The 15373-nt window shown below is 36.6% G+C and overlaps 1 protein-coding gene across 7 annotated transcripts in view; it reads left to right on the top strand.

Annotated features, from left to right (window-relative positions):
• Positions 1-12831, top strand: part of EHF (ETS homologous factor) — a 46086-nt gene extending 33255 nt beyond the window's left edge. For all 7 annotated transcript variants that reach the window (XM_083348595.1, XM_083348594.1, XM_083348592.1 and 4 more), the window contains 4 exons: positions 383-448; positions 2567-2762; positions 4491-11471; positions 12651-12831. In XM_083348595.1, coding sequence (XP_083204721.1) covers positions 383-448; positions 2567-2762; positions 4491-4590 — 362 coding nt within the window. In that variant the 3' untranslated portion in view covers positions 4591-11471; positions 12651-12831. The remainder of the gene's footprint in view (positions 1-382; positions 449-2566; positions 2763-4490; positions 11472-12650) is intronic.
• Positions 12832-15373: the final 2542 nt, after the last annotated feature.

Below are 15373 nucleotides of genomic sequence, written 5' to 3'. Positions count from 1 at the left end.
AATATATTCAGGTGGATTTAGATTTAATTTGAATTCCTGCACTAAGCAGGAAATTGAACTCAAGGTGTCTATGATTCTATGAAGTTTGGATGGGTTGTCATTGTGAAGAGAGGGTTTCACCTTTTCCATGACTTGCAGATATTTTAAATGTTGGATGCTTTGTGAAAGTTGCAATTTTTTTTGAGGTAGGGGCAATTGAGTTACCCCTAATTGCTTGAAAAAAATGTTGCTGAAATTACTGAAGACTGTTTTGTTTTATGTTGCTCCCAATTGAGGTCTTGAGGATCGTATGGGACATATTTTAGGTACATTCAATGTATCATCATCTCTAGAAGAGATTCAGATCTATAGAGGCAAGAACTGATTTCCTTTTCTGTTGCAGAGGAGTCTTCAGAAGGGAAGAAAATTTCACAAGATCACCCTCCAAAATCACACAACAAGAAACACAGTAAGACAGCTATTCTTGGATTTCTACCCTGTGAGGGGGACGTTAAACACTTATGGAATGTATACTGAATAAAAACAACAGAAGCGTGTCTAATCTGTAATTAGGCAAGATGCCTTCCTCAAATATTTTCCCCTTTGGAATTAACATCAAATAGAGAGGGGAAAGGACTATATATGTTTCTGCCATTGATTCTTGAGGTTTCTCTTTGGCAAATGTGGCCCCAATGCACTAATATTAAGATGTGACTTTGCCAGGAAATTTAATGATGAGGTAGAATCAGTGTGCACTGCTTGAATGAATGTAGTGAAATGGAAAAGGACAGTAAGTGATGATTATGAAAACAATGATTATGTTTCTTTCATGGAGGACACTTGTAAAATTCTGATACATGGTTAGTCTTGGTACTATAGGAGCTAAGCCTGTCATTTGCCATCTAGTGATCTATTTCAGGCAAATAAAGTATTTTGGGCAGGCTGTGAACAAGCATGAAAAGGTCACTGTAAATATTGAAATATCTAAAAAATAAAATTATTATTGTTGTTGTTGATGATGATGATATTGTTATTATTAGGCCTTTTCAGAAATTGTGTTCTTGGGAGAACTAAAAACACCCTTCTTCCTTATTACGGAGTGAAAAATAATTTAAATAATACTTTTATTTTATTCTACCATTTCTTTAAATGCTATAGCTCTCTGATTCTCAGTTTGCATCTTCATCATTATATGTCAGATTGGATTGTTCAAATAAACTTTATTTATATGTTTCTTTTAAATACTTCTCAGAATATACATGAATGAAGATAAATTTCATTTTTTTCCCCTTTGGCTCAGATCAGATGAGAAAAAGAATGATTTCCTAAAGATTGCAGGATTATATATGTTAGTATTGTTGAAGTTCTCATTAAGTTTAGAGCAAACTAGGATTGAACTTTGTTTCTTGGGTGGCTCTCTGTTTCTGAGTATATGCATCCTGTGGGCTAAAATTCTCCCACATTTCTTTTCAACTCCATTGGTGCTAGCCAAGTTTTTAAAAAAAAAAAACCCTGAAATGAGCTTATCTTATTTATAAAATGTGGTGAGTCTGTGAAATCAAGTTTCATGCACTTGTTCTGGAACAAAACAAAATGGAACTTCAAATGCAGGCTATACTCGTGCAACGTATTTAATTTGATTTGTGAATTATAGAATTTTCTAAATTTACATAATACATTCAAACTAATCAAGCAGCCTGAACAGATTTAAGAAGATAAAACCTGAGAAAAATTAATCAAGGTTAATACTAACTGATCCCAGTTCACTGTATGGTTGCATCTTCCATAATGTACTATATTTGACTTTTTAAACTAATGTATTTCCCTGAAAATAAGACCCAACAGGAAAACAAGCCCTAGCATGATTTTTCAGGATGCTTGTAATATAAGCCCCATCCCCAAAATAAGCCCCAGTTAAGATTGTTAGCCAGACAGATGCATTTAGTACCATATTCCCCACCAAATAAGACATAACCAGAAAATAAGTTCTAATGTGTCTTTTGGAGCAAAAATTAATATAAGACCCAATCTTATTTTTAGGGAAACACCGGTGTGTAGCATAAAAACAGTCATTCCTTAATTTGTTTTTTATGTCAACAAGTTAAAATTTAGAAGCATATTTTCAATATCGGATTGTGTGGCATTTTTTTTAAACCTAAAACCTAAATTTTAATATCAGAGACATTAATGTTTAAATTAAATACACAGAATAGGAACACTGCTGACATAGCTTTTGTGATAAATGAACAATTTTGAGTTAAGAATATGAGCTTATTACATTAACTAAGGTTTAGGTTCAGCTAGGTGTGCAGGAGGGTTAAAACAGGCAAGGTGGGGATTTTAATGCTGAGATCCAGACTCTGCCTTAATATGTGCATGTACAATGGGGTGGGGCTGCAATTTTGATGTCAATTTCCTGCTTTGACACCCCCCTCCCCCAAATTCCAATGATTAACTCTAGGGTTCAGAATCAGACTAAGAAAGTACAGGGAGAACCTTTTAAAAGAAATATTAGGAATTTCTTAAAATTCATACCCTTTGTTTTTCAACACAAATAATGTTTCCTCTGAACATTATTTCGTTACAGCTCCTCGAGGAACTCACTTGTGGGAATTTATCAGAGACATTCTCCTTCATCCAGAGAAGAATCCTGGGTTGATAAAATGGGAGGATCGGTCAGAAGGCATCTTCCGATTCTTAAAATCTGAGGCAGTGGCTCAGCTATGGGGAAAGAAGAAGAACAACAGTAGCATGACTTATGAGAAACTCAGCCGTGCCATGAGGTAACAAAGGGGAACATTTTGCTTTTTTTAAAAAAAACCCCAGCAGTCTTTAGTCTCTGGTTGCATGACAAAGCAAAGATCCATAGTATGCTGAAATCACAGGGGAGTTTTTAAAATGTAAAGTAGTATGAAGCACAAGTTATTTTCCTCCTGATTTTTTTTCTGATCCAAGTGAAAGACACTGGTTGGTTTGATGTGGCAAGATAGGAACTCTATGACCCTAGCTCTGAGGGCTCCTTCCCCCTGCCAACCTGGAAAACCACATTATATAGCTAGAAAGACTGCCAAATTGTCTTTACATGAACAGAGAGATTTTGTCAGTTATGAAAAAGTGTCGACTCCTTCACTAAGCAATGACTCACCATTTGTCTTTAAGTCCCACAAAAGTGGCATGTACGGACTTTGCAAGTCTTCCTGAATCATCAGAAACATTTACAGTTGCGATTGCTTCTCAATATAATGATCTGTGTGTCGTACTTCAGAGATTAATCATATGATTTCCCCTTAATATAGGAACAGCATCAGCTCCTGGGTCAGTTTCAGTTCCTGCCCAAAGTTCCTTAGATAAAGTCAAACTTGCATATCACGTTCAAGGGATGTTGCATTCAGTGGGTGTAATTTGTAACTGTAGGTTTTAGATATATATGCTTTCTAGTTTTCTTTCAATAAATGGGATTTTTTTTAAAAAAAAACCATTTTGTTTATTTATTTAGAAAATTTATATAGCCGCCTATTTGCTCACAGCAAGTCCAGGTAGCTTACAAACAATAAAAAACACAGTATAGAAAAAACCCCAATAAAAATAAAAAACAATAAGGCTACAACACATGGTCAGATAAGCCATTTGATGGGCTCCATTCCACTCAGGGTTCCCCAGGCCCACTGGAAAAACCAAGTCTTCAGGGCCTTACGATAGAGTGGGGGTCACTCTAATTTCTGAAGGGATGATCTTCCAAAGGCAGGGAACCACCATGGAGAAGGCCCTTCTCCTCATTAGGGATGGGACCTGCAACATTCCTTGCCTTCCCACTCTAGTGGGTCAGGTGGATGTGACCAGCAAGAGACCATTCCTTAGCTAACCTGGTCTCAAGCCATGAAGAGCTTTAAAGTTGACAACCAACACCTTGAATTGTACCCAGAAGCAAATCAGCAACCAATGGAGCTCTCATAAGACAGACACATTGAGGTCTGCACAAAACCATGCTGGCCCCTGCATTTTGAATCAACTGGAGCTTCCAGATGCTTTTCAAGGGCAGTCCCATGTAGAGCACATTGCAATAGTCACGACAGGAAGTGACTAAGGCATCAGTGACCATGAGTAGGAATTGTTGGTCCAGAAAAGGGCATAACTGGTGCACAACCTGCAGTTGTACAAAGGCCCTCCTGGCCACAACTGTCACCGGCTTTTTGAGCAAAATTCATGAGTCCAGGAGAACCCCATATTCCATACTGGATCTGTTTGATGCAGTGCCACCCCAATCCAAGACTAAAGGTGGCAATCCCCTTAGAACATATCCATAAACTTTGCATTGATTCTACCTTGTATGCAATGGGCCTATGTAAAGGCTATGATGTGTTAGTAACTCAACACCTGATGAGATACCAGATTATTTTCTGATTTCATGAGAAAATAGTTTATATGATAAGTCCAATTACAAGTAAAATTAAAAGGGAAATGGTCAGCAAATGAGTTTTTATGTATCTGATTTCATCATTTCCTTTTAACAGATATTATTATAAAAGAGAAATTCTTGAGCGTGTAGATGGACGGAGACTGGTATATAAATTTGGGAAGAATGCCCGTGGCTGGAGAGAAAATGAAAACTAAACACAACTTTAAAAACAGCTGTAGAAATATTCACTCACAGGAAATCCTATAGGATGTAAATATTTTAAAGACTGTTTTCTTCTATTTATGTACAAAAATTGGGGTCTGCAGAAATTACATCTAATGGGAAGAAGGAACAATATTGTTTGGTGATGTCATAACTATTTTATTTGAAATATGTCCTTTTATGGAGAGTATGTACACAGTTTTCTGTGACCTATGATAATACTGTATGTAAATGTATAAGGATGAGTTGCCTTTCTTGTAAAGATTTTAAAAAAATGAATTCCAAAAGAAATGTGATTTAGCATAATGCTGTGAGAGGCATTTGCTGTAGTGGGAGCAAATCACAGGGCATTACTTTGTACTTAGGTATATCACTGCATTTTAGGTAACTAGGGATTTAGAGTATCTGTCTCAGAATTTTATGAGGTAGGTCTTTCCATTCAAAATATACACCTTTTTTCAAAGGCTGTTGAGTAGTGAGATACCAATGGTTAATTAAACCAAAGGCTGTTGAGTTATGGATTCATTTTTCCTTGTTTTTTTTTGCCCTTCTTCTAGATGATATTAATGTGGCCATTTACAGTAGCCTGGACCTTTTTAGATCTTTTTTGCAGTCCTCCATTTAAAGTTGGATTTATCAGCTCATTCCATGCCCAAATAATTCTCTTTTGAAATAAATCCTAGAACATGAAGAATTATGAATAAAAACAGTGGATGCTTTATTTGTAGACCTCAATAACTTTAGTTGAGCTTCGTAACCAACCTTGAATACTTGTGACTCGAATCACAAAATTTTATGTGACAGAAGCATAAAACTGCCTTTCCTAACCTGGAATCACCCAAGTTTTGGAACAACAAACAATTATGCAAACTGGACACTCTGACAACTTAATTCTAGTTCATCTGCCATGTTGAAGAATGCTATCTCTAGTGTATCAAGGATAATAAAAGTGACAAAACTTCCTTTAAAAAAATCAACTGTACGTCTATAAAGACTGGCAGCATATATCCACATTTCTGACAGGAGTGATTTTTGGTTCTATCTGATCAAACTGAACTTGAGATTTTATGCATCCAAAGCATTTGCTTAGTCACCAACGTAATATATGTTTGGATATGAACATAGAAGTCTGTGTGATGATGAAGCTGTACTTTGAGATTAAGGTTTTTTTTTCTTACATAAACCAAGTCCCTCCATTCAGAAAGCTAATAACCTAAGATTCTGTTTCAGCCTTCCTTTCCTTTCTCCCAGATGCCTAGTTTTTATTTGCTGGGATGGGATGGCACAGAAGAATATTCCATCATGTAAGTTCCTTTGTGTAAGTTAAAACGAGTCAGTATAAAGCACTACCAGCCCAAGAACTACAATTAAAAATGACTTCTTTAAGCTCATTAAATTTCAGTTGTGAGACTGAATCCAAACTGTCTGAAACTTACAGGTTTCTGTGTTCAACACGTTGACTGTTTTTCATAAATATATCAAAATCACTTGTGGAATACAGCTTGTGCTTTTTGCTAATAAACGTTGGTAGCTGTCCCACGGTTTGATGAAGAATACGCCTAAACAAGGCAGATAAAAAACTCCTTCACAGCCATAATTCCTGCCAAAGCTTTTAGCTAGCACACATCCATTATAGCTATGTTATATTTGAACTGTGCTTAAGGCGAGTGGAGGCAGTTAATCTTATTTATAGGAGAAGCTGGTAACCAGGACAGCAGGTTTCAAAGTAAACCTTTTCTGTTTACTGAATATTTACTGACTCATTGAATGGGATTTTTTTCTCAGTTTCTCTCTGTTCTTTATTTTTAAATCAATGAGTCTCCATAACCTTTTTGTGCAGAAATATCACATCTGATGTGTTGGTTTTGATACTGCCTTTTGCTATTCAGTCAAAACAGTGTTATTGTAGAGTATAATGATACAGCTACTTCTTTCACAGGGCAATCTATATTCTCGTAAATAAGTTCTGTTGTCTTATGTCTAAGAATCTAGGTGCAAAATTATAGCAGTGGAATTTAAAAAAAAATCTCAATAACATGAGAATTAAAACTGTATCTAAGCTGCCCACAAAGTGAAGAATACAGACAGCAGTGTTAGTACAGATTTCTCCAAGTTGGTGGCCTTCAATGCAACCACAGGGAAATAAACAAAAGTTGACCACCTGCTCAAAATCCTACCCCCTTTTTATTTGCATTGTGATATACATAAAAATTAGAAATCAGAGCTACTTTCTTGATTTTTTTGACTCTTCTTTTACTAACATCCTTGTGTCCTTCATGCATGTTGCATTCTTCTGTGTTATTGAAAGATCTTGTGTTATTCTGTGTTATTGAAAGATCTTTGGGACTTGCAATTCAATCAAGTTGGGTTAGTACTCTAATCATGGAACCTAGTAGGAACCTCAGTCCATATTAACTTCTGGTTGCCATTTTAACTTTTATGTATTTGGCCAACTTGATCTTGCTTTTGAGATTCTGGAAACAATCCATATTGATGGATGCTGCTATTTTACTATCTCTCAGACCATGGAGTACCTGCTTATGAGCATTTATCATCCAAAAGGCATTTTCTTCATAGAATGCATGAGTACTACAATAACAATACATTTCTAAATCCTCATTTTGGAGTAGTATATCGTACAAAATTATCTTTGTAATATAATATATAGCTCATATTTATATTACATTGGTAAACTGCTGGCCTTTCTTTCTTCATAGACAACCTTGGGAATTAGAATATGTGAATAGATTTTAAAATCTACAATTAGAGCTTTTCGGAATTGAAAACATTTTGGAAAAAATCCCACTATCAAACCTGCTCTTTTTAATTTTGGTTCTGTGAATCATAATATAAATTAAAAGGGATCTTTCAGCATAGTCAGGGTATTAATAAAATAAATTTGAACCATAAATGTGTGACTAAACCAAATACGTTTATAGTATTAATTACATTTAGGGTACAAGTTTTCAACATTCACAAGTGTATTTATTAACCTCTTGGTGTTAACTGAGTTAGTTTCCCCACTGTTGGCACTTTAAAAATGCAGTTTGTCATTTGGTTCTGAAACTTAATTCACTTTAAAAAGAGACATTGACTTAGCTAGAAAAAAGACCATAAACATATAAAAATGATACTAGCTTGACAAGCACGTGCAACCTCAGCCAATGATGAAGTTTTTACAAATTCTAATTAAAGGATACAATGAAGATATGAGTGTAGCAAATTGTTATTTACACATGAAGGCATTGATGAGATTGCTTTTTTAATGTTTGCAAAGAACAGTCTTTTTAGAAGTATATTTCACATGAATAAGATTTGTACATATTTTTAGGGTGGCATAATTTTTAAAAAATGTATAAATCTGTATACATTTTAACTCAGATGTATAAAGATTTATAAATGCATTGCAGTATTTATATAGATGAACCCCAACCACCTGGACAAAGAATTTGCTGATGTAGTGTGCTGCTTTGCTGAAGAAGTAGTTTGTGCATCGTACTACCTCGTTCTGTGGCTTGCTATTCATAACTAATAGTTTGAATGTTTAGCTACTACAAGGTAGGTATACCTGAAAATGCAGCCACTGTGTACTTGAGAAAGTCTATGCAGAAACACGTATATGCTTATCATTACAGCTTTCTTGTTACTGTAAAATGACTAGAATCTCTTGCTAGCTTCCCATTTATAAGTTTTCTAGAACTGAATTTTTGTACGTCAGATTTAATGACTATCACAGAAACAGCATACTGCTGCTAAGACTGTTTCTATCCACAAATTGCTAATTAAAACAATGTGTTTGTTTCTTTAAATGTTTAGTAATCATTCAAACTTCCCCTCATAGAAATTGGCTTTAAAATGAAATTGCATGCAATAATCAACATGATTAGATTTAATGAAAAGTGGGAAATTTAATGGCATCATAGTGTAAGGGACAGCCTTTCACTAGATCATTTTTTACAGTTGTTTCTATCTGTCAATAGTGTGTGTGTGTGTGTGTGTGTGTGTGTGTTTTGTGTTTGTGTTTGTGTGTATGCTTGTGATATAATGTCTACTGTTAATTTATGGACTTGCAACTTAAATGAAGCTTGTAATTTATAATAATATGTGGATCTAAGGCATAAAATAAACCAAACAATGGGGCAGCTCTGATCAGATGTAAAAGGAGGCAATAATTGTACTTGAATTAAATTGGGCGAGGGATACCTCCAGTAATCATTTTTCCTTCCATTATATTCCCATTCTAAATTGTTTCTGCAACAGCAGCCATTTATTATAACAAATAGCACTAGTACATTTTCTAGGACTGGAAATTAAAAGGACGGGGAAAGAATAATGGAGAAACCCACAAAGAAGAAAAAGACTGAATGTTAAATATGTTGTTTTCTTGCCCCATCATGGGATTCTATTGAATAGAAGAATGGGGAAACTTGAAGTGGATCTGCTTACAGATCTAACATCTTACTGTCTCCTTTATATTGTTTAATTTTATTTATTTTTAAACTTTCTATGCCAGGGGTAGGCAACCTTGGCTCTTTTATGACTGATGGACTTCAACTCCCAGAATTCTAGGGTCATGTGATCACTTTTGCGGCCTTCTGACAAGCAAAGTCAATGGGGAAGCCAGATTCTGCTAACATCCGTGATACTAAGTTAACAATTGCAGTCATTCACTTAACAACTCTAGTAAGAAAGATCATAAAATGGGGCAAAACGTAATAACTGTCTTGCTTGGCAACAGAAGTTTTGGGCTGAATTGTGGTTGTAAGTCAAGGACTACCGTAATGTGACTTATTACATAAAATTCATGGCACACACAAATTGTCACAAGACTATGCAGGTATTAAGAGGAATGAAAGTATTTTATAAAAGCAAATAAATAAAAAGAATATGCCACCCTCAGAAACTCCAAGTCTGTCAATATTTTATTTTTCCCATGAGTATTTCTAGCTCAATCTTCAGTATGAGAGTTCGCTTGCCAAAAAAACAATCTGAAAACACTGGAAGAACTTGAAACCTCTGTTCAAAAGGTTGAATGAGTAGGAGCTCTGACAGCTTTATTTAGTTGACAGAGGTCTCAGTTGTCAAAATGCAAAGTTATTATGGTGAGCATGGGAAAGAGTCAAAGATAAATATGTACATTAGTCCCCTTAATTTCAGCCTCCATTGGACAAAAGACAAGACCTTCTTTGAAGGATCTGCAGTACGAAGGTTCAACATTAAGCCTTATCATGAGTGGATATCCTCTCCTTGTATAAATCAAAATGTTCATAGATCCCATCTGAGAAAGCTACAAAGGGGTTATATTAAAAGCTTACTTTTAGCCCTTTCATCTCCTGCTCTCTCCCTATGAAATTCCATCCCCATCCATTCCAAACCTGCTATTTCTCTTCAGCAGCAATGATGGTGGTGCAACAGCAATTTATCTCTTTTCTGCATCTAAACTAAGAGCAGCTTAAGGGGAATGGGGGGGGGGGGACAAACTTTACCAGAACAATGTCAGCACTGTTCTTCATGGAACTGCTAATTAGCCAAACAAACACTGGAGAAATTTGTGATTTCTGTCCTAAGTAGAATGTTCTGTTACACATGGGCAGTCCTTCAAACTGATCCTGAGTACATGATTTGAGAAGGGTCCTACTTTATATCATAGTGTTACACATGGTATGTAATAATTAGCTATGTACACTCTACAGCTGATAACAGTACATTAAAAGTTCTGCTTAACACCATAACATAAAGAGGAGTTCTGCCTTTGAACATTTCTCCAAATGAGCATATATTATGTTAAAATAAAGACTAGTTGTTGTTAGGCCTAGAGTTCCAGTCAAACCTTTTGCCTGATGGGTTATTGTCATTATACACAGAGGTCTTTTTTTTTCTCCTTGTGATGTGAAAATTAAATGAAATCCACAAATTGCATTTCAGGTTAATACATAATCTACATAATCTAAGAGAAGACTGTAATCTTTAAGTGTCCATAAAAAAACAAAACTTTAATCTACCAGAAAGAAAAGTCATTTTTTAATTTACAATTTTCTGCAAATTCCCGGTATATAGTAATTCTTTCATCACTGTGATTTTTTTCATCACCATACTTCTTTAACAGTACTATTCCCTAGCACCAAGAAAGACAATAAAATCAGGGTAAACAATCAGATCTGACCAATTCATCTGTAATACCTATCAGTTAATAGCTTTACAATGAATATTTAAAATACAACCAGATTTCCACCTTGTGAATTATTATGGGCTTCCATGCTGAGTCTCTTTCAGGACAGAAGGCAGCTAGGATAACTATAGATTGCAAAGGAAGGGAGGAAGGAAGGAAGGAAGGAAGGAAGGAAGGAAGGAAGGAAGGAAGGAAGGAAGGAAGGAAATGGAAGGAAGGGATCTAGGAGTCTCCAATGTGGATCATCCTTAATAGTCAAAAGAAGGTTGGCTCACTGTTAAGGAATCTGGAATGAAAGGACTGGTATTCCACAGTGCAAAATTTAGTTACACGTCCTAGCAATCTAACCCAAAAAATATTTCCACATTTTCAGAACTGTATTATTTGTAAAAATGAGATTTGGATAGCTTCAAATTTATTTCCCCTGATATCTGCAGAATTTTCAATTGGCTAAATAGTGTCCTATTAAGAAAATGAAAATGATAAGCAAATAGAATGGGCTTTTCTTTTGTTTTATCTGCCTGACAACTACAGTAAGGTGAATGCAGATATTCATTTCCCATCAGCAAGAAATCAAAATGTGGTAGAGGTACTTGGCAAGTCAGATACAAACAGTAACCAAATTTTGCCTAAACTTCCATATCTTCTAAAAATGGTTATACCTCCCAATTACCTTAATTCCAAGAAATTTGTTTTATGATATAGGTTATTTATTTATTTATTTATTTGTTTTTATAAACCGCCCTTCTCCCGAGGGACTCGGGGCGGTGTACAGAGTAGGACAGGCAACAAAGTGAAACAGTATTGAAAAACAATAATCAAAGCAAAACAAACTGGGACCCCAATTAGAGCTGTCAGAGCTATCAGGCCAGGCCGGACTGCTGGAATAGGTAAGTCTTTAAGTCGCGCCGGAAGGTGCGGAGGTCGGGGGCCATCCGGATTTCAGTTGGTAAGCAGTTCCAGAGGGCTGGCGCACCCACTGAGAATGCCCTCCCCCTGGGCGCCACCAGTCGACATTCCTTGAGCGGTGGTACCCTGAGGAGGCCCTCTCTGTGGGAGCGCACAGGGCGGTGGGGTGTTGACATTGGCAGAAGGTGCTCCCGTAGGTAGTCCGGACCCATGCCATGTAGGGCTTTGTATGTCATTGTTAGCACCTTGAACTTCACACGGAAGGCAACTGGAAGCCAGTGCAGTGCACGGAGGAGAGGTGTGATATGGGAGTATCGGGAGGCTCCCAAGAGTGTCCGTGCCGCTGCACTTTGCACCAGTTGAAGCTTCCGAGTGGATCTCAAGGGCAGCCCCATGTAGAGAGCGTTACAGTAGTCTAGGCGAGAGGTCACAAGGGCATGAGTGACTGTACGTAAGGCATCCAGGTCCAGATAAGGCCGTAGTTGGCGAACTAGTCGAACCCGGGAGAAGGCCCCCTTGGTCACAGCTCCTATGTGATCTTCCAGGGAGAGCTGCGAGTCTAGGAGGACACCCAGGTTGCGGGCCCTATCAACAGGTGGTAGTAACTTGTCCCCAATGTTAAGGGATGGGATGTTCTGAGTATCCTGGCTTGCCGGTACGTACAGCCATTCAGTCTTGTCCGGGTTCAGTTGAAGCCTGTTCCTCCCCATCCATTCCCGGACCGCTTTCAGGCAGCGGGACATCACGTCGAGGGCATCACTGATGTTGTTTGGAGTTGAGATGAAAAGCTGGGTGTCATCAGCATACTGATGGTACCCTACTCCAAAGCTGCGAATGATCTTACCCAGCGGTTTCATGTAGATGTTGAACAGGAGAGGCGAGAGGACCGACCCCTGAGGGACTCCGCAAACGAGAGGCCTCGGGGTCGACCTCTGTCCCCCTGCCAGCACCGACTGCGAGCGACCCTGGAGAAAGGAGGAGAACATAATGTCAAGAAACAATATCCAATATTGATGAAGAAAGTACATTATGCTTCTTATATATAAAAGCAAATTCATAGTTGATTATTTCAATGTAATGTGTTGATTTTGTATGGAATATCATTGGCCTTGATGTTTTATTTCTCGGCTGCATAATTCTAGCCACCATAAATAATAAGCAGAATTTTGTAATAAAAACATTATTTTAAATGTTCCTTATTTGTGATTCTTTTATAAAAAAACAACTTAAAAGCAGGCATACATAAATAGTCTTGGTGCAGAAAACAGTTGAATATAATGCCAAAATTCTCTTTTTTTTAAAAAAATCATACACAATATTGCTGGGTCTTGGGGTTTGTTATACGTTACAATAAATAAATCTCAGAAGCATGACTAGTTTTTAGGACTATTTTTTTCTTTCTGAAATAGAATGCAAAAAGCATTGGTCATTTCTACATAAGGAATTTTTAGCAACGTGAAGGGATAGGTATTTGCCATTAGTTGCACATAAACATGTAATTGTGATTCTAATATACATGAAATATAATAATTCCAATCCAAGATAGATTTTCCTTGGGATAACTGTTTGCTTCAGTGGTTAGATGGCTTAGACATTGATATTTGAATGTAGATCTTTTTTTTAGCATTCATATTTTACTATGTTTTTAATTTAGGTGAAATGTTAATATACATTTTAAGGCCATGTTTGTTATGCCATCCTTGAGATAGAGATTGATTTATTATTATGCGTGTGTCCTGCTGAGGAAGATGGAGTTTTTAGTGTGTTTTTTCTATCTACAAAATCTGCTGTTCAATGGGAGAGCAGTGAGGTCAAGGCCATATTGATGAGTGTTAAGGAGCAAATTTTCATCCACGAGCAACTACATAGTAGAGTTTGGTGCCACTTAGAAAATGATAATTCAAATAAACTTCTAAAATCAATTATTTTTAATGGGCTGTTTTCGTCTTGCATTATGGCAGCCTTCCCTGATATAGCACCCTTCAGATATATGGGAGCTACAACTTGTACAAATCTCAGGCAGCTTGTATTTGTGGTGTCCATGTTGGAAAAATCTTTACTACAGAATAATGCTAGCCACTGTTTCCAGGCTGAAAGAGTCTTTGCAGTTTTCCTTGACAGATGAGAAAAAGGGGCAAGAGCAATTGTTTGTTCATCTACTGATTTGATCCTCTGGTTTTTAAAATTGCACAGGAACTGTGTTCACACTGAGTAGCCCAATTCCTCACCAGTCACTCAAAGGGCTTAGTTAACAATGAAAAGGAACCACAAAGAAAGGAGAAAATTATAAGACTTGCAACATCTTGGCGAGGGTAGGTCAAAACAATGACTGTTTTGTCATTTATTCTCTACAGTAAATGTCAGCTAAAGAAGATGGAAAACATTTGATTTTTAGAAGAGCTCAAAATTGCTTTGGTAAAGCTGGAAAGATTTTCTTATAACAGAAATAGAAACAACTGACTTCAAGTAACGTTAATACTATGTTGAATTTTTGAAAGGAGCTTATATTACTTATAGTGGAACATGTTATAAAAATGGATCATTAAAGTACTTCAGAACACTTATTATCACCAAAGTGCAAACAAGAACTCTTTTGTTGTTTAATTTTATACGTAGGGTCAAAGGTAGGGAGGGGGCATATAATGCTCTCATCTGGACAGAGTCAATGGCATGGACTACTGATTCAGTGAGAAAGGACTCTATGATGGAATCAGAAAGCTGATGGTCTCCTTTTCATTGGGTAAATTCATGCAGAAACTTAGACAAAGCATCTCCTTTGAGTTCATAACTATCTGATGAAGTACTTGGTTAATTATATAATCTGAGATTAAATTTTTAAAGCTGAGGGCCACAGTTAGCACTGCACTGTTACTATCTGGAATCACAGATGGCACATCTCTATGGTACCACAGATTTGGTACTATGCTATGTTCTACCAACAGAGATTGTTAATCCATATGGTTGAGCATTGTATGCACTTCTTAAAGGAGCTTTTCCAGACATACATGGAATTACTATGTACTCACAAAATCCCATTCCATAGAAGGCCCCTTCCACCTTCTAGACTCTGAAGATTTTCCAGGCAATTTCAAATTACATTTGTGTTTCTTTGGCAAGGATAAACAAAACTTTAGGCTTCAGGAAACCCTGATATTCATTTTCTAAGTATCACTATGGAGCCGGGGTAATCCTGTATAAAAATATTAAAATAATGCTTTACACTATACCTTTTCCTATGTTTTAAATTAAAAGTTAAAAAGGCCAAGTCAGGTGGGATATGGAGATTATTGGGCATCAATAAAATAAATAAATAAAAAATATTTGTGGGCCTAGTGGTGATCATAGGCATCGCATGGCCTGCCTCCAATATAATGTATTAATGTATATAATTTATTCTGCTTTTGACTTGCTTTATGTTAGTAATTACTGCCTCCTTTGTTTATCAAATAATATTATTTACATTTGATTTTTTTGCTCAGCTAATAATGAAGCTTAGCTTTTTTGAAAGTATAAACATAAACAAAATATTAGATTATTTAAGCTTAATGATCTATTAAACCAAGGGTGTCAAACTCAATTTCATTGAGGGCCACATCAGCATTGTGGTTGCCCTCAGGGGGCCGGGTGGGTATAGCCAGGGTGGTCATGGCCTACTGGGTGGGCGTGGCTAGAGTGCGTATGGCCTACTGGATGGGCAT

Source organism: Vipera ursinii (assembly GCF_947247035.1).
Source record: "Vipera ursinii genome assembly, chromosome: 1".
NCBI classification, from domain to species: domain Eukaryota; kingdom Metazoa; phylum Chordata; class Lepidosauria; order Squamata; family Viperidae; genus Vipera; species Vipera ursinii.
Note: the sequence above shows the minus strand (reverse complement) of the source record. Positions and strands in the feature narration are given on the sequence as shown.